This window comes from Rissa tridactyla, chromosome 1, assembly GCF_028500815.1.
Source record: "Rissa tridactyla isolate bRisTri1 chromosome 1, bRisTri1.patW.cur.20221130, whole genome shotgun sequence".
Classification (NCBI taxonomy): Eukaryota; Metazoa; Chordata; class Aves; order Charadriiformes; family Laridae; genus Rissa; species Rissa tridactyla.
In genome coordinates, this window is record NC_071466.1 from 87,577,611 (window position 1) to 87,596,669 (window position 19,059).

The 19,059-nt window shown below is 42.6% G+C and overlaps 2 protein-coding genes across 9 annotated transcripts in view; one reads left to right on the forward strand and one right to left on the reverse strand.

Moving 5' to 3' along the window:
• Nucleotides 1–1,176: 1,176 nt before the first annotated feature.
• On the forward strand, nucleotides 1,177–15,938 carry PDHA1 (pyruvate dehydrogenase E1 subunit alpha 1). 2 transcript variants are annotated; one of them, XM_054221359.1, is made up of 12 exons: nucleotides 1,177–1,379; nucleotides 2,969–2,983; nucleotides 5,619–5,687; nucleotides 7,307–7,480; nucleotides 8,214–8,340; nucleotides 10,103–10,194; nucleotides 10,880–10,972; nucleotides 12,360–12,515; nucleotides 12,822–12,893; nucleotides 13,759–13,826; nucleotides 14,692–14,800; nucleotides 15,486–15,938. In XM_054221359.1, exons 1-12 carry the CDS (start codon nucleotides 1,302–1,304, stop codon nucleotides 15,648–15,650), a joined length of 1,218 nt encoding a protein of 405 aa, XP_054077334.1. In that variant the 5' UTR covers nucleotides 1,177–1,301; the 3' UTR covers nucleotides 15,651–15,938. The 2 variants fall into 2 exon arrangements, with proteins under 2 accessions (XP_054077334.1, XP_054077344.1); XM_054221369.1 differs by lacking the exon at nucleotides 2,969–2,983 and having other exon boundaries at nucleotides 1,178–1,379.
• Nucleotides 15,939–16,096: 158 nt separating this feature from the next.
• Nucleotides 16,097–19,059, reverse strand: part of MAP3K15 (mitogen-activated protein kinase kinase kinase 15) — a 91,011-nt gene continuing 88,048 nt past the window's right edge. For all 7 annotated transcript variants that reach the window (XM_054187433.1, XM_054187427.1, XM_054187466.1 and 4 more), the window contains 5 exons: nucleotides 18,539–18,749; nucleotides 17,599–17,711; nucleotides 17,335–17,432; nucleotides 17,140–17,216; nucleotides 16,097–16,616 (listed from right to left, as the gene is read on the reverse strand). In XM_054187433.1, coding sequence (XP_054043408.1) covers nucleotides 16,496–16,616; nucleotides 17,140–17,216; nucleotides 17,335–17,432; nucleotides 17,599–17,711; nucleotides 18,539–18,749 — 620 coding nt within the window. In that variant the 3' untranslated portion in view covers nucleotides 16,097–16,495. The remainder of the gene's footprint in view (nucleotides 16,617–17,139; nucleotides 17,217–17,334; nucleotides 17,433–17,598; nucleotides 17,712–18,538; nucleotides 18,750–19,059) is intronic.

A 19,059-nucleotide genomic window follows, 5' to 3' on the forward strand; every position in this document is an offset into this window, starting at 1 on the left:
AACCAAATACATAAAGAGTTAGGCTTCTTCATAACATCTGTCTGCAGGGATGGCTACGTTGTCTTCCTCAACTCTTCCTACTTTTTGTTATGGAGAAGATGAGGAAGAAATCACATTGGCCACTGCTGTCCAGTGTAATAGAACAGGTGGGCAGCCAAGGAAGGAGGTGAATGGTGCAGTGGGGATGCAGATGAAGCTGTGTTTTGGAAACAGACGCCCACTTTCTGTCCTCTCTAATGGAGGCTGAGAGTGTAGTTTGAGGAACACATTTTCAGTGCCAATTATACCTTAAACATTTATCACTCGTGCTGCAAATGTGCTGAGCTCCGTGCAACCCTCAGGACTCAGCAGACACAAAGATCTGTGATGCCAACAGGTGAAAAATAATTTAATTTCTGTTGTTTGCTGGTTTTTCTGGTTGTTTGGGTTTTGTTTGGGTTTTTTTTTGGTTTGTTTTTTTTTTTTGAGGGGCGTTGGGGTGCTACCTTTCAGCTGGATCGGTTCCGTGTTCAGCTCCAGGGTGATGCAGGGGCTGAAGCCAGTGCTGCTCAGGGAAGCAGAGCAGGATGGGGGCCAAGGACCGGGCTGGCATGGCAAGTGGTTAACCTGGTTTGGGCACTCCGCCGCAACCCAGTGCGTAACCTAGTGTGAGCCTGCGAGTGGGTGGGCAGAAAAGGAGAGGCTGGCTGGAGAGATCAGCAGATGAGATATGGCGAGGGGACTCCTCAACATTTAGTTAAATCTTAACCTGGCCGCACCTTTCTCAGGGGTGGGATGCCTGTGAAGTAAAAAGATACCGGTTTAACACTTTAGTTACTTTCTGCGCATAAAAATCAGCAGTCAGGGAGCGCTCCCACTAAGCCCAACTCAGGCGCAGCAAGAGCGTGAGATACTCAGGCCTGTGTCGCTGCCCCAGCCCGCGCTGGGTGGGGAAAGTGACACGGCTGGGGGAGAGGTGGCCTGTCCTAAACAGTCTTTTTGGCATCAGGCTGGCCGAAGCCACCGTCAACCCGCGCTCGCCTGCTAAACTCCAAGGTTTTGAAGAAACTAACCTCACCCCGCCGCGGCCGGGCCCCGCGCATGCGCGGCGCGGGGGAGGCACGCAGGGGAAGTCGCCGCTCGGCCCGCCGCTCGGCAGCCAGCCCCGGCGGGCGTGGCGAGCGCCGTCACTTCGGGGAGGCTGTCAGTTGGCCGGTGGGTGGGCCGGGCGGTTGGCGGTGGCAGCGGCAGCCGGGGCGGCGGCCTGAAGGAGACTCGAGGACGGGGGCCCGCGACTGGCACTGCCGCGCCTTCCCCGCTCCATGCGCAAGATGCTGCTGGCCGCGCTCTCCCGGGTGCTGCAGGGTCCGGCCGCCGCCGCCACCGCCGCCGGCAGGACGGTGAGTGCGGCCGTTACCTGCGCGGCCGGGATCAACGGCCCCAACGGGCCTGCCGCGCGCCCCTCTGTGAGGGGGACGTGGCGGGAGGGGGGATAGCGGGAGGTGGGGGAAGGCGCTGCCGGCGGGAGGGGCCGCCTCAGTCGTCACTCGCCCGGCGCGTGGCGTGGGCTGGCGCCGGGTTGTCCTCTGGGAACGGCCCCGGGGGTAACGGCCGGCGGCCCGGGTGCCCCCCGCGCCGCCGAAGGAGCAGGCAGGGCTGATGCGGCTGCCCACGCGTGACACCTCCGTAGGACCGCTTTTGGGTTTTTTTGGGTTTGGTTTTTTTTTTGTTTTTGTTTTTGTTTTTTTTTTGTTTAATGTGCACGACGTTACAGCAGGGGGCGGACGCGGCACCGGCAGCCCCCACGCTGTCACGGCAGGGCCCGGGTGCTCGTTCCGGCTGCGGCTGTCCGGCCCAGAGAGCCTCCGTCGGTTCTGTGTATTGTCATCTTTTTTGCCGTATTTATTTTTAATACGTATCAAATATTCTGATTGTTTTCTGAACCCTTTTTCTGGGCCCTTTGCTTTATTTTATTTATATATATTTAGACCGCCAGCACAGGTCAGATCGTAAACAGGGGGTAAACATACTCTTCTCATCCCATTCTAAATTCAGACATCTGACCTTTTTTTGAGCTGCTTCACCTTTCTTTGCTCAAACGACAGTCTCTTTTTATCTATTCCTGAATTTTTTTCCAAATGCTGTTGTTTTTCTGTCGTTAGTGTTTCATTTGTTGTGTTTTATCTCTTTTGGGTGAAAAGTCTTCAAAACTTACTTTCACCTCTTCATTCTCCTTATTCCATTATAAAGACTGTGGCCATAAAGAAAAACTAACCCTGCTGAAAAAAATTGTTGGCAAGATCAAGTCAGCGTTAGAGGGTACTTTTTGGTGATTGGAAGTCAGCTGCCTTTTTGACATTGAGAGCAAATCTCTTACTGTACCTCTGTTCTGAAGTATCTCACTTACCTAAGCATTCACTTTTTGAGGAAAAAGGAGGTGAGTGACTGGATTTGTGAGAACAACACGAGAGAGCAGATTTACCAGAAGATCTTCCTTTATGTGTTGGGACTGTATATCTAAAAGTATTTCCTAATTACAAGTAAAATACAAAATTTTAAAATACGGGTGCCTATAATTAGTCCCTTACTGCAAGTACTTGGCCTGCTCCTGACATGCTGCATTTTCCTGGAATTCCAAACTAGATCTGGGTTGGATATTTTAGTACAAATTTTTGGATCCTAGTGATTACCAAATACATAAATATTTATCTGGAATTGTTCCTATGCATTTATAGTGAAGGTATAAATTACCAAATAAATAGAAGCAGTCTTAATCCATAAAGCAGTATTTTATACCTACTCTGAGCATATTGCAAAGCATAAAGATCGATTTCCATGATGCAAAGCTTACCTGTAAGGAAATTACTTCTTACAGTGCTCTGGCTGGCTAATAATTTGCTGACTTCTCTTCCCCTAATTGTTATAGTTACTTACTCTTCTCTTTTTTTCTTTTTTCTTTTTTCCCCCCTTCCAAATGCTGCTAACCTAGGGAGCTGTTAGTGAGGTAAGGCCTGAATCAGTTCTGTCAAGGTTTGTTTTTGACATGTGTACTGGCCACGTATTAGAACTTCTGCTTTTATGTCTTATTCAGGGCAGGGGGATTGGACCAGATGGCCTACAGAGGTCCCGTCCAGCCTTAGTCATTATGTGATTCTGTAAAACCCAAACTCTTGGTTTACTTCCAGCTCTAGAAGTAAAATAGCTTTTCTTCGCAGTAATACTGATGCGTTGTGGTAAAAAGTGTAGAAACTTGGTTTAAATTAAAATCTCTAAATATTTAATCTGATAATGGGGCAGGGGAAGGGAGGGGATTGTGATTGCCAAATCAAATATGCAACAGAGTAGGTAACCAAGAGGGACTGAGAAACTTCTCTTGACTTTTTTCCAAGCCTTATACCTATCAATCAGACCTATTTTTGGAGACGGTGACCTGGGCATTCTCAAAATCTTGGAATAATGAACCTTCAGCTAGATGTCTGTCAATTCCATGGTTGAACGAGCTACTGAAATTTTTGTGTAGCTTAATCAGCAATACGATTTTGCCACTAAAGATGTAGTGCGTTCCTTATGCAGTGGCCACAGCGCATGCATGGACAGATGAACATCCTATCTGATGCTGTAGTGAAACTGAATAAAGTTATCTAAAAATACCAGATGTTCAGTAGTCAATACCCTATGTTCATGCTGTAAAACAGAACAGTAATGTATTTTTAAACATCCTTCTTATCTCTCCCCTACCATGCCACCCTTTCTGTTGTTCCGTATTCCATGTATCCTCAGGTATGTCACCTTTTGTGTTTCCATATCATTTTAAAGCAGTGGCCGTACTGTTACCCACTGAAATGATACTCTCTCTCTTCATGTTATTGCCTTGCATCCCCCCAACTTCTCTTCGTATTGAAAAGAAAGAGTGAGAGTAGTTCATATTCCAGAAATCTGGTGGGTTTTGTTGTGGTTTGTTGTTCGGGTGTGGGTTTTGTGTTTGTTTTTTTTTTTTCAAATAAATTTTTTGTTCTATCAAGGCAAAATTCCAGTCAGTGCAGAGAGTCATCAAAATCTGCATTGGCTGTTTGTATTCATATAAGCAATCTGGCATGTGAAGGGAATAATAATTATTTTTTGTGGTTTTGATGTTCTTCACAGTCTTTTGAAACTTCTATTTTAGATAATCAACAGTATTACAAATTTAAAATTCTGTTCTCTTTTTCTAATCTTAATTTTAAATAAGGGGTTTTAAAGGACTTCTAGCACATATGTACAAAATAAAAGTTCTCTACTACTGTAGGGATGTAGAATCATAGAATAGTTTAGGATGGAAGGGACCTTTAAAGGTCATCTAGTCCAACCCCCCTGCAATGAGCAGGGACATCTTCAACTAGATCAGGTTGCTCAGAGCTTGAATGTTTCCAGGGATGGGGCATCTGTCACCCCTCTGGGAAACCTGTGCCAGTGTTTCACCACCCTCAGCGTAAAAAATTTCTTCCTTATCTCTAGTCTAAATCTTCCCTCTTTTAGTTTAAAACCGTTACCCCTTATCTTATTGCAAAAGGCTAAAAGTTTGTCCCTGTCTTTCTTATAAGCTGCCTTTAAGTATTGAAAGGTCTCCCTGGAGCCTTCTCTTCTCCAGGCTGAACAACCCGAACTCTCTCAGCCTGTCCTCACAGGAGACGTGCTCCAGCCCTCTGATCATTTTTGTGCCCCTCCGCTGAACCTGCTCCAACAGGTCCCTGTCTTTCCTGTGCTGAGAGCTCCAGAGCTGGATGCAGTACTCCAGGTGGGGTCTCACCAGAGCAGAGCAGAGGGGCAGAATCCCCTCCCTCGACCTGCTGGCCACGCTTCTTGTGATGCAGCCCAGAATGCAGTTGGCCTTCTGGGCTGCGAGCGCACGTTGCCTGCTCGTGTCCAGCTTTTCATCCCCCAGTACCCCCAGGTCCTTCCCCTCAGGGCTGCTGTCAATCCCTTCAGTCCCCCAGCCTGTATTGGTATAGGGGGTTGCCCCGACCCAGGTGCAGAACTGTGCACTTGGCCTTGTAGAACATCATGAGGTTCACACGGGCCCATTTCTTGGGCCTGTCCAAGTCCCTTTGGATGGCATCTTGTCCCTCAGGTGTGTCAGCTGCACCAGTCGGCTTCATGTCATCTGCAAACTTGCTGAGGGTGCACTCAGTCCCCCTATCTGTGTCATCGATAAAGATATTGGACAGTACTGGTCCCAAAACGGACCCGTGAGGGACGCCATTTGTCACTGATCTCCATCTGGACATTGAGCCGTTGACCACTGCTACCCTCTGGATACGACCATCCAACCCATTCCTTATCCACTGAACAGTCCACCCATCAAATCCATATCTCTCCAACTTAGACAGAAGGATGTTGTGGGGGACTGTGTCAAAGGCCTTACAGGAATCCAGGCAGATGACACCCGTAGCTCTTCCCTTGTCCACTGATGTAGTCACTCCATCATAGAAGGCCACTAGGTTGGTCAGGCAGGACTTGGTGAAACCGTGCCACTGGTGAGTTCAATTCACAAATTATTTCAGTTTAGGAGTACTGTTAGAGATTATTTGAGAACTCACCTACTCTTGCTTGATAATTAAAATGTTGCTCATGTTTTGGTTTTGTCTCTTGTTTGTTTTAAGGCATCTCGAGTGATGGTAGCATCGCGTAGCTATGCAGACTTTGCAAGTGAAGCCACGTTTGAAATTAAGGTAAAGAAACCGAACACTTCATACTGGCATTCTGCATTCTGTGTAAGCGCTTGTTGTAGATCTTGACATGATAGACTTGTCCCCTTTTCTTTTCAATTATAAACACACTGTTTGAATTTCCAGAACCAAACCCCTCGCTATCTGACCTGATTTCTGAATGCAGCTGGAAGTACTGTCCTTGGCAGTATGTAGTAATATTACTTGTTTCTTAAGAATGTGAAGTTATCATTCTTTACAGCTGTGATACTGCAATGCAACTGTGAGAATGGAGTAACAGAGGAGCTAATGAACCTTTTGTGTTTTGAAGGAAGAGTATTAATGTTTCCTTAGTGCTTTTAAAAAAAGTAGCTTGTGTTTGCTGCCTGCCCTTCTTTCTATCTCCCTTTTTTTTTTATGGAGTCATGGGTGCTATGTCCCAGATGTGCAGCTGATTGAGGTCCATATGGATTTTGTAGGAAAAAATGAGGCATCCTTTTAATACTTGACTTGGTGCTGCTCATAAAACGTGCTTTATATTCTGTCAGCTTTCCACTGTGGCTAGGTCTTAGGAAAGAGCGATGCTTCCATTGGCAGCAGCTTTTGTGATGGCTTTTCATTCAAGAATTGATAAAAGAAAATCTGAAAGAAATTATTTGGTTTTCCTTCTACCTGCTTCCTATTTGTCTGTGCCTGTTAAGTATTAAAATTGTTTCACAGATGAAAGGGAGGGAAAATATGTTTATACGAAAAGTCTTTTCTGAGCAGATACCAGGTTTAATGTTTGGTCTTGTGTTGATTACAAGACTCCTAAGTTTCTATTGTTATGTGAACTTTGAAGCAGAGCTGTCCTAAGAGCAGCGTGCCTGTGTGTCATATCCAATTCATCTAGGTGTCACTGGATTTGCTCTGGAGAGACTTTGGCTTTAATACAAACTGTCTTTAACCTGTATAGTAGTATTTTGGCCATTTAATATGCACTGACAGAGTAATTTGTTTGGTCTGTTCCTCCGAACCTGACTGATTTTATTTTTTAAAAAATATTATTTTTTCATTTTAAACTTTACTTGTTTATTTTGTATGGGTGTCTAAAATCAGCCCTCCCTCAGTAGAGTCCACGGTTTGGGGAGGAAGTTGTACTGTACACATGGGGGTTTGACAAGCAGGGTGGCTGCACTGGGTGGTGCAGCAGTGGTTTATTGCTGCTTGTTAGAAGTGGTGGTAGAAGAGGCGAGGTCCAGTCTTAGGACCAGAGCTTACAAACTGTTTCACAAAGGAAACTATATTTCTTGTCTCTTCACTAAGCTTCTGTAGCTCTTACCAAGTATTTGGCCTGCAGCAACCACAGAAATGTGCTTTTCCCATATTTTGCGAGGACTGTAGCTCATCTACTGCTAGTAGGAACTACAAGACATCATTTCATGAGTGGGAATCTGTTTTTATTACAAGGCTTTTATTTCTCTGAATTTGGAAATATTGCACAAACTTTACAGTTACTTTGACCTACGAATTTAGGTTTTGCTGTCTCTCTTTTTTAAAAAGATATTAAAATCTGAATTTGAAAATGGCACATCGTAAAAAAAATGATATTCATAAATAGTATTCATTACTTTCAAGAAATGACTACTCCTTCAACTTTGCAGAAATGTGACCTCCATCGCTTGGAAGAAGGCCCTAGTACCACAACAGTGATGACTCGAGAGGAGGGGCTCCATTACTACAAGACAATGCAGACCATACGACGCATGGAGCTGAAGGCTGACCAGCTGTACAAGCAGAAGATTATTCGTGGCTTCTGCCACTTATATGATGGTCAGGTGAGAAATTTTTTTCCAAGAGGTTTTATATTGTCGTACTATACTTAATGCAATAGAGTGGAGAGTAAATCTAGAACTGAATATCTCTGTACAGTGTCTGAAGTTGTAGCTGGATCCATGATTTAGTTCGTTATTTCTTTAAAAACAATGTCTTAGCACATAAAGTTATCCGTGAGATCTTGGGAGAGCAATAGGAAGAGGGAGAAGACAAGGTGCAGCTGAAGATCAGCTGAATGTGAGGTACGAGCAACTACAGCATATTAAATTCAACACATTTGGAGGCCCACATCCTCCTCCTTAAGCTTCGTTGATGGCTTTTGTTCCAGTGTCTCACAGATCATGTGCCCACTAAAAAGCAACAGCCAGAAGGAACTTGATGAACTTAGTGAAACTTTGCTGTCTGTCTGTTCTCCCCTGCCATTTTTGAATTGCAGTTGTTTAGATGCTTCATTTGGGAGATGGGTGTAGAAAAGGTCTGCAGAACTTTGCGGCTTCTGGTTCCCCTCCCGTCTGCTTTTGTTAGTTACAGTCAGATTGGAATTGAGAGCCCAAGGCTGTTGTAGCGCTAGGCCTGCCGCCCCTTGGGATTTAAGGCAGTCTCTTGTACCTGTGCTTTTCATGTTTTCTGCTGATCTGTGATACATGGGGGATCGTAGGTAGCCCTTGCCACACTGCTGACTGTGGAAGTTGTGTGCGTTTCTTCCTTGCTAAGCTTACTTTTCCTTTGTAACAGGAGGCTTGCTGCGTAGGGCTTGAAGCTGCCATAAAGCCTACAGACCACGTGATAACAGCTTACAGAGCTCATGGCTTTACCTACGCACGAGGAGTGCCTACTCGAGAAATTCTCGCTGAACTTACAGGTTTGTGCCAAGTAAAATGGGGATTTGCATGCCGCTGTACTTGCATCAGAATTTTTCATTCAAATTCAAAATAATGTTGATGCACAAAGCATACTGAGGCTTCAGAAGCAGCTTAGTGACCTACCAGAATAAATCAATTTTATAATTTCATGATGCAACCACTAAAGCACAAATTCAGAAAATTTTTCTTGATACCATGTGCTGTATTTGCTGTGCTGCAGCAGCTTGATGAAATGGAACTTGCTGGTGGCAGGCATTTATTCTCGATAGGACAGAGCATTACGCTCCCTAGCAGACAGCCGTGGATTTTCAAGTCTTAGGAAGACTGATAAACATTGCCTGTAGTGATAAACTGAATGGTTTGAGAAAATTTGACTGTAACAATATTAAATGGTAATCTAGATGGATCTAAGATTTTGCAGAAAAGAGAGATGGTTATTCACAGTAAGGTCATAGGTGGAACAGGGAAGAGAGGAGAGGATCAGCTGTCTGAGCTCTTAAAGATCTGTGAAGGGATGCCAGAAGTGAAAAATGAAGGAGTTTGAAAGCCTTTATGAGTCACTGCTATAATAAAGACTTGAGCTGAGAATTTGCATACTTGAAACGTTAATACAGGAAAGCACATTTTGGAGGTAGAGAAAAGAGGTATGGGTTTGTATACTAAGAATGTATGTGTGCGTTAAGAATGCGTATTAATAACGTGGTGGATGATCGATTTGACAAGTGTTACTGGATACTCATAAGACAGATAGTAAATGAGGAGATTGTTGTGGCTCAATTCTACTATGGGCCCTGAAACTACAAATGTCGGTGATGTGGTGGGTTTTTTTTATTTCTTTCTTTTCATGACACACATCATCTCCTATAGCATTATGTCTGGGTTTAGTGGGGTTCTTTTAATTGGGAAAGAGCAGCAGCAGTACACAGACTGTTCTTCCAAGAAGTGACGCTTGGGGCAAGTGCTGTTAGAGTGCTGCTAGAGGAGTGCTGTTAGAGCTGATTCTTGCAAACAGAGATCTTGACTGAAAATGCCAAACTGAAAGACAGCCTGAGTTTCAATGACCAAAAAATGACAGAATTAAAAAGTGTTTGAAGGAGCAGGAAGCAGAGTCACCCAAAGTAAGACTAGTAGATAAGATCGTACAAGAAACAAACTATAGAAAAGGACTTTTCAGGAGAATTGATGATTCCCCAACAAATGGTTTTGTGGATGTCAATGCAGATTGTTCTAAGAAAAGTAGAACATATAACAAAAAGTTACATTGGTCAATCAGGAGTTTGTACCTAAAATACAAGAAAGGCTTCTACCAAAAGTGGAGGGAGATTACTGAAGTTTAATTACACTTAAGAAAAATAGATCTGTGAGTAAAAAAATTAGACAATCCTTTTTTTTTTTTTTTTTCTTCCCCTGCTTTCGCCCTAGCTGGCAGAATCCATAAAAGCCCGTATTTATCAGAAAGTGCTTTTGTATAGTAGGACACTGAAACTTCTTGGTTGGTTTTAAAATTTCTTCTTAATCTCATTCTGCATTTCCTGAATTATGTTTTCATTACCATTCTTTTCTTTTCCCCCTTCTCTTATTTGTTTTGTGATACATTCAACTGTAAACTCTTTGGGGAGAGGCCATTGTGTCTTAACTCCACATAGATCTAATGACAACAACATGGTCTCAGTGTTCCTGCCTTTAGGAATTGAATTAGATGTTCCCATTTGTATAGTATTTTTCCTCCGAAAAATAAATTGCTTGTTATTTGTGTTTCAGGTCGAAAAGGAGGATGTGTGAAGGGAAAAGGAGGATCAATGCATATGTATACCAAAAACTTCTATGGTGGCAATGGTATTGTTGGTGCTCAGGTATATACGCGATTTCTACTTCAAAGCACAAGTTGAATTGGGGCCTACAGGAAGGATGGGGAGGGACTCTCTATCAGGGAGTGTAATGATAGGACACAAGGTAACGGTTTTAAACTGAAAAAGGGGAGATTTAGATTGGATATCAGGAAGAAATTCTTTACAGTAGAGGTGGTGAGGCACTGGAACAGGTTGCCCAGGGAAGTTGTGGTGCCGCATTCCTGGAAGTGTTCCAGGCCAGGCTGGATGGGGCTTTGAGCAGCCTGGTCTAGTGGGAGGTGTCCCTGCCCGTGGCAGGGGGGTTGGAACTAGGTGATCTTTAAGGTCCCTTCCAACCCCACCATTCTGTGATTCTGTGAATTTAGCTCATGTCGTGTGTTGCTGTTGCCTCTCAGTTTTGGTGGTGTGAGCTTGCATGCAGATACATTGCTCTGCGGCTATTATGTCTTTATTCTGGTTTGCTCACAGTTTTGTGAACTGTAGCAAAAATGAATCAAATTGAGAACTAGTTAATGTTTATGTTTTGGCTGTAATACAGATTGGAACAAATGCAAGTGGGTTGGTAACGACTTGTTTGTTGAGCGGGTCTCTAACAGCGTAAATGTCTCTCTACTGTTCACAAGCTGTCTGTCTCCAGCTCCTTTAAACATTGTTCTAAAATTTTGGTTTGTCCCCTACTCTGTGATAGGTTCCTCTTGGAGCTGGGATTGCGCTGGCCTGTAAATACTTTGATAAAAATGAAGTCTGTCTGACATTATATGGAGATGGTGCAGCCAACCAGGTAAGTGAGCTTTGTCTGATGTGGCTCTGTGAGGAGGAGTGTGACTCTGGGTAAATTTCCCTTCTGTGACCTGTGAGCTCTGCCTTTCCACAGGGTGGTGGGAGAGCACTTTTCACCCTGTCGGCATAGTACCTGCAACCCAGGCAACATCTGACTTGGAACTTATGCTGAGATTGTTGTGTTGAGCTTTCTGCTGCAAGGATGCTTTATTAATGGAGTCCACTGATAGTGAAAAACCAATCCTGGAGAGCGAAGACAGTGTACACCGCCTGTCCTACAGCCCACTGCAGTTTTTCTTAGCGCTTTTGTTGTGACGTGCTCTTCACTGAGACCAACTTCACATAGGTGGCCGGGCGTCTTTCAAATTTGGACACTGGGACATCTTACCTGTGTTGTCTTAGGCATTTAAGTAGGGGTGTGTTTCAAGTACTACATAGTCTTCAGAGTGGTGGTTCAGATGAACAGTTAATTGCTAGATCCTCTTTATGTACCAGGAACATAGCATGTGCTTGGATTTTTTTATCATGTTTTGGATCTCTGTCCTTCCCACCCCCACTTTGAACTATGCCCTTGTTGCTGGAGCGGAGGGGAAGCTTCTCAGTGCCTTCCCTCCTGGAGAGCTCTAGATACTAAGGGAGTGAGTGGGGCTAATGGTTAATTATTTGAACACTGCACAAGTCATGGGAGGAGGGGGTTGCAGTTACTCTGGTTATCCTCTTTCCAGTTGCACATGGGTCACCTAAGTGTGACACCCTGAAGTCTCTGTGCTATAAGGAGAGCTCTGAACAATAGCAGTGAAGATGACAGTGACATGTAACTTACATTTCTGAAGACAGAGGAGAGGACAGACCATCTTGCAGAGCCACTTAGTGTTGACATTCCGGCCGGTCTCTTGTTATCAGCAGAGACATGAGCCAGATAGATAAGAAAGCAGTGGTTTGGTGTACCGCTGATACAATTTATTACTTTCAAAACACACGTGGAGATCACCTGTCTGTGACTTAGAGTAGCAAAGTTGATGCAGTCACCATGGTTGAATTTCTCTCTTATTTTGCTGTAGCAGCATCCTGACAGATAAATCAATGGTGAAGTTTTTTACAACTGTAGCTGAAATACTTCAGTTGAAGGTTTTGTGCTACCCTACCACACATAACTGAAATAGGTTTAAAAATTAAGTTCTATAAACTATTAGTTGAGATTAAAGTTACCTTATAGAGTGTAGCTTCTCTTTTATTCTTGCTGAGCTGCAGCAAGTGGCTGATTTCACATCACTTTCAGTATTAAAATTTCTCCTAGCAAGACCTCTGCAACTGAATGATTTTCAGTAGATCCTAATGCTTGAAGGCAGAGCTCCCTGTCTAGATGTAACTTGCTCTTTTTCTTTCAGGGCCAGATATTTGAAACATACAATATGGCTGCCTTATGGAAGTTGCCTTGTGTTTTTATCTGTGAGAACAATCGGTACGGAATGGGAACGTCAGTTGAGAGAGCTGCAGCCAGCACTGACTACTACAAAAGAGGAGACTTCATTCCAGGGCTTAGGGTGAGGACAAACCCAGCTTTTTTTTTTTGGGGGGGGGCGGGGGGAGGGGGAACACGGTGGAAGTGGGGGGATATGCATGCACACACCTTTATTTACAAATATATTTATAAATATTTATTTAAATATAGGAAAATTTGAAACTGTGAATTCCTAGATTTGGCCTTTCGGGGAATGCTCCAGTGGCAGAGATTGTAGGTTGTTTTTTGTTTTGGGTTGGTTTTTTTTGTGTGTGTGTGCATGTGGTTGGACTCAATGATCTCAAAGGTCCTTTCCAACCATGAAGATTCTGTGATTCTATGATTCTAGGTGGATGGCATGGATGTTCTCAGTGTTCGAGAAGCAACAAAGTTTGCAACTGAGTACTGTAGAGCTGGAAAAGTAAGTCTGTAATTGTCATTCCTCTTCCATAGGTGAAATTCTTAGCCAGATAATTGGTGCCGAAAAAGTTCCTTATCATCTAGCCCATTTTTCTCCAGTCAGTGCTGAAACTGTATTTGACCTTTACTCCATTTTTTCTCCATAGTATTGAACCTGTAAGTAATTGAGTGGTTCTTTAACTCTTATAAACTCTTATAATTCATTAACATGCAACTAATATTAACCAAGCATTTAAAAAAATATATATATTCTGATTGTCTGTCATCCTTTTCCCCATTTCTACCCCAGTGAAATTCTGTTGTGAAAGGGGTTCTGACTGTCAGGCAGTTGTATTCTTTGTGAAGACATTAATTAGGGGAATCGTCAAGGAAAGTACTAATCATTCTATATTTACAAGAAATGGAAAGTGAAGTAAAAGTTTTGTGAGTCACCATTAGTGTCTGTCACCCAACTATGATACACTGGTTCCAAAGATTTTTAATATTTGGTGAAATAATGTTTGTGCTGGGACATACAACAGGAAAAGAAAAAGGTTCATACAGAACAACAAAGTTTTGAGAGTTACAATCTTGCAGTGAAACAACAGGGAACTGAAAGTCTGTAATGGTCGAATGACAGTGGAAGGGAAGGAATTAATGCTGCTCAATAAGAACATGAGAATAAATGCTAAGAATATCAACGTAGGCTTTAATTTGAAAAGAGTTAAGTTTCCTTTTACTAGTTGTGATAATGTTATGTAAATTAAACTGAGAAAAAACATTGATTTAATATCATTCATCACTAGTGCAATTCACCAAATATAGCAAATACTTGCTGCTAGAACAACAAACTGGTCACTCAAGGTGGTAACACTCTTCTTTTTAAGGGTCCTATTCTGATGGAGTTACAGACATACCGTTATCATGGCCACAGTATGAGTGACCCTGGAATAAGGTACTGTGACATTCTTTCTTGGCATTCACTGAAAACAAATAAGTATTGATGGTCAAAATCCTGAAACTCTTGGATCCAATGTTTAAATCCATTGTGAAGTGCATATAAAGGTTATTATGAAATTGGTCTGAGCAGTCTCATGTCATTGCTTAGTTGATAATCTGTGGCCATACTTGTTTTACTTGTAGGATTGAGAGATCTAGTTTCAGAGCAAGCACAAAGTCAGTTAAACTTCTGTACTTTCTAGTAATGAATTCTGCTTTCAGCGTGACTGTATGGTGTGTTCTAAGCAAGCTTTGACTGAAAAGCAGTGTGCTTTTCCAGGGGTTTTAGAGCATTTAAAATCCTGTAAGCTAAAATTATAGGAACAGTTTGGACTGTCCAGTTGAGTGAAACACTTCTTAAAAATAAATATAAATATACAGTTGCCAAAATGACTCGGCTGTTGCACCAGCTGACAGATCTGAATTGATCTACATGAAGTAGAGGTGCATCCCAGCACTTTTGTTGGGAACTTTTAGTCAATTGGCAGCATGCAGCAAGTCATCTGCCTCCCCTCCCCCCCCAAAAAGGCGAGATGGGAAGGAGGAAACATGGCCCCTTGTAGTAACCATCTCAGGCTGGGATTGCTCCCCTTTCCCTGCCTACGTTATACTCAAGTCTGGAGCTACTTCAGCTCTGTTGCTGCTTACAGATCCTAAGAGTGTTCTAGATGCAGTTGTGCCACCCTTTGAATGATGACTGTTGCTGTGTTTTCATTGCGTTCTTTGGCCACACCTTTTTCTAAGTGAGCCGTGTCCAGAACCTCACCTCTATTCAAGGATACTACTGCAGAAGTTCATGTCTTTGCTTGTCTTGCTCCTAGCTATCGTACTAGAGAAGAAATTCAAGAAGTGAGAAGCAAAAGTGATCCCATTACTTTGCTGAAGGACAGAATGGTCAACAATAACCTTGCTAGCATTGAGGAATTAAAGGTACAGCTTTTAGTTGCTATTTAAGCAAGCTCTTGAGCGTTCGCACACTAATGATCTCTGAAAAAGCTCATTGTAGGGCAGCATGCATCACTTGTTCTTTGAAGTTCTTTAAAGTTTGTTTTAAAACCAATTTTATTGGTGAGTTTTTGTTGCAGACCAACTAAGGAAGTTGCACTCTGCTGGAAAGTGGGTGCTGAGTGTAACTCAGCGGTGCAGGGCTGTGTGTGGGTGTTAGTGTTCAAGTACAGCTCTTGTCATATACTAACATGTAGAAATCAAAATTACCCAGGTATCTCGACTACTGGGGAATGGCTTACATCTCTATAAGCGAAATTATCAATAGTGAAAAATTCTCGTGAAGGAGCCAGGAACCCTCTAGGCAAATGTTGTAAATGCTTTCATCACCTTTGTTTAAAAAACAATTGACACTGACACTGTTATGCAGAATCAGAATCGAAAATGTAGAGTAGAGGCTCAGTGGGGTCTTGTTCCTCTGGCAGTAAGTTATCTGCACTATCCAAAAGGGACTGCAGTTCAGTGGGAGGGAAATTTTCACAGGTTTTTAATTTATATTTAGAGACAGCATTAACACTAATTCTGATCAATACTTAATTATTGTGTTTAAATTCAAAATGATGTGGGGTTTTCTGAGCTGTCTTACAATAAGCATCTGGTTTTGGTTTAGGAAATTGATGTGGCAGTAAGGAAGGAGATCGAGGAAGCTGCTCAGTTTGCTACCACTGACCCAGAGCCACCACTGGAAGAACTAGGTAACCACATCTACTTCAATGAGCCACCCTTTGAAGTACGTGGCCCAAACCAGTGGATAAGGTACAAGTCTGTCTGCTAAAGGCCTTTTTTTGTTGGCATAACTTATTCCTAAGAATAAGTGAATGCTTTTACAGGAACTGCAATGACTCAGAAACAAACCTTAAGCTTATTGAAAAGCTCTTTCAAAAGAGGAAAGGTGTAGGGAAATCCATCTCAGTATGGATTTTCTTAAACATACTGAATGTTGGTGAGAAGGAGCAGTTGTTTATTTAAATTGCTATGTATTTGCTTTACTGACTTTTCTTTGGATTGCTGTATGTGTTATGTACAGTGTAAAAAAAAAAAATAAAATTAAACTTTAACAACATTTATCTGGTGGTCTGTTTGCTTTGTTTCTTGATGAACCACTTTCCCCAAAAAAACCACCAAAACCTCATTTAGATGCTATTTTTTGGCTGTAGAAAAGTTTCTAAATTAAAACATCACAAAAGGCTTTTCTTAGTAGTTGAGTGAGAATAGCTTTAATACAAAAAACTGTATACATTCAGCTGTGAAGGGATGACATATGCTCTAGCATATCCCCTCCCTGCTCAACCCATCAGCCAGCAGAACTGTAACACATTTTAAGTTCACATTTTTAGTTCACATTTTTCACAATGCTAAAGCCAATTCAGGTGTGCAGTGCCTGTTGTGCAGAAAAGGGGTTTTTTTCCTCAGCTAATGCTTTATATTCCATTGACAGGCATTTGACTTCTGCATTACTCTTTCATAAATAATTTAAGTGCATTGACACCAACTTAAAAGCTGTTACGATTCACTGCGTCTTACACTGATGGTCAAACAAGCCACGTAATTGTGCAAAACTTGCAAGGCACTATACATACATATGTACATCTAATAATTTAAGTGTTAGGAATGTATCTTTCATTTGTTTATTACTATTACATGTTCTCCATCTGAAGCATTAACCTTCTGCACTGAGGTCTTACCAGATGTTTGTCGGTGGTTTAATATCGCATTCCAAATTCTGCAGAGAAGACCACCCCTGTATGAAGAAGAACGGAGAACAATTAGGGACGACTTCCTCATCTCCATTACTTTAAGTAAGCAAGAAGTAAAATCTAGAAATCGCAAGGATACACCAGTTCTGACAGTACACAGCAAACACTATACTTCATGGCGGAAGTGATTTCTTCCAGGTCAGCCAGGGGTTAACAGAATGGTGATGAAAGGACTTGAATCAATGGGTAGGAAAAATAAGTTCGTTATGCCTATTTCCCATGTGATTACATCATCCTGAATGGTGCAGAAATAGCTGCCAACCTTGATAAATGCCAGAACTTAGATGGCTTGCAGCACCTGGGCGGAGTTGTTACACTGCATCGGTTAAGAAGTGAAAAACTTTAACAGAAAATCAGAGATGACATTCACAGCAGTTACCACTGAACTATCACTGACCTATTTGAATAACCTAACTTCTGAAAAAGTGGGTTTGGGGTGTTTTTTTTTTTTTTTAACAAACTACTTTAATTAAGCACTTAACAATGAACTAAGAAGTACTTTCTTACCGCAGCTGAAGATGGCGCAAATCATCTTTAGTGATATCATTGAGGACAGCACTTAGCGTATAATCTTCTTCAGCAAACTAAAAGGCAAATTTATTCCTAAATTAATATTCCTTCTCTGAAACCAAACTACTAATTAGGACTACAGTGACCTTTTCTTAAAGGTGATATTTTGGTTTTAATTTTTTTCTTTTTTACCTTCTTAATGGCATCCAAGTCTGCTCCTTGTTGTTTCAGCCAGTTTGTGAGCTCAGGGTCTGCATTCTCTCTAAAAGTTGCTGCAGCCCATTGGGAGTCTTTAACAGAAAACAAAAGTACAGGTTAATACACCTCAAAACTAGGGCAAAAGTAGCGATTTTCAGACTACTGAAGCTTAAAATAGACCATCTTTTAGCTTTTAAACGACAACATGATCAAATATATTCATGTGCAACTGTCAAAGCATGCAGTAGCTCCTCATACCTTCAGGTTTAAGTTTTAATCGAAGCAAGCGTAATTCCTGAGTTTTTTGCTCCAAAGATTGTCGTAAGAGCGTCTGATACTCTTTCTCTTTCTGAACAAGGTTTTCCAAAAGCCTGTTAGTGCATGAGAGAGAACAACTAAGTCTAGCTGCAGAAAATAATTATCATTTTTAATGACTGCCAAAGGACAGAGATGCTTGAGAGATATACTCTCTTAAATAACATATTTTAAGACTCAGAGATTTCATTTTGGTTGTCTGAGACTCAGCTTAGTGGTGGCACTGTAAGGCTTTCATCTTTGCAGAATTTAGTAAATAGCTTGTAAATTGTGTTCCTATTCTTTCGCGGCCTCTGTGGGGAGTGTTGCTGCCTTTATCCTGTGATTTACAGCGGAGCAGCGTAACACTGATGTTTTACCAGGGACTTTCTGGTCACAGGTTTACATCACATCCATAAAGAAGAATGGGACCTTCCGCTGTTAACACAGCAGCCTACAAACATAACCCATGAGAAACAGGACAGGGGCTCCGCTGAGTTCTGATTATGCTAATTAGTGGGCAGCCTGTCCGCTGGGCCAGGACAGAGCTGCTCTGGCCTTCCCTTGCACTGCCACTGGGTCAGGTGGCTTCCAAGGAGCTAAGGTAGGAAGGAAAGGAGCACAGTTGCACAAGCCTAATTACTTAACAATAGAGATCCAACATGACATTCTGCAATTAAAAAAATAATTACACAGAAACAAAAGTTGTACTGAAGGCTGTTGAGTTGTCATATCGGTGCCACCAACATTCTGGTGTCCCTGGAAGGCCTCCTGTATCACCAGGCACTCCTACCAGGTGAGTGGCATTTATGTCACATATGTGCACGTCACTGTAGAAAGTAACGCCCGAGAGCTTTTCAAAGGCTGCCTGAAAATAAATCCAGCCTCTTTATAGGAGGGTTACCTTAACGTCTCTTGTTTAAGTCTGCCCAACTCCAGGCTCAGCTGCTGCTGAGCCTCCTGTGACACCACAGAACTAAGGGTGCTGACTCCTGATGTGACGGTGGGATCCTCAGCCCCATTTTGTTCAGTGGGCTGGTAACTCTCCTCCACTTCATCGCCGTCCTTGTCCCCACCTTCAGTTTCTGACGTTGGCTCAAAGTGAGCTCGAAGCTCTGGTAAAATGAAACAGTGTAAGAGTAAGAATGTTTTTGGACAAGTCTGGCTTCAGAGGTACTACAGTTCTTTATCACTGTGGGTGCGGAAGCGTCAGGTGAGAAAAGTGACTGTTTGCACCACGCGCTTCCGTACAACCCTGAGCAGGGGAGTAGCAACGCCTTACACGAGCTGGACCACAGATTCTCTGGTATTAGTCCTAAAATGAGTGGCACTGTAATAGCTCAGCTGTAGCATACCAGCAGAGGTAGATAGCTGTAGATTACAGCTGTAGAGATGACAAATACATTTGTGATTAAATGAATTATA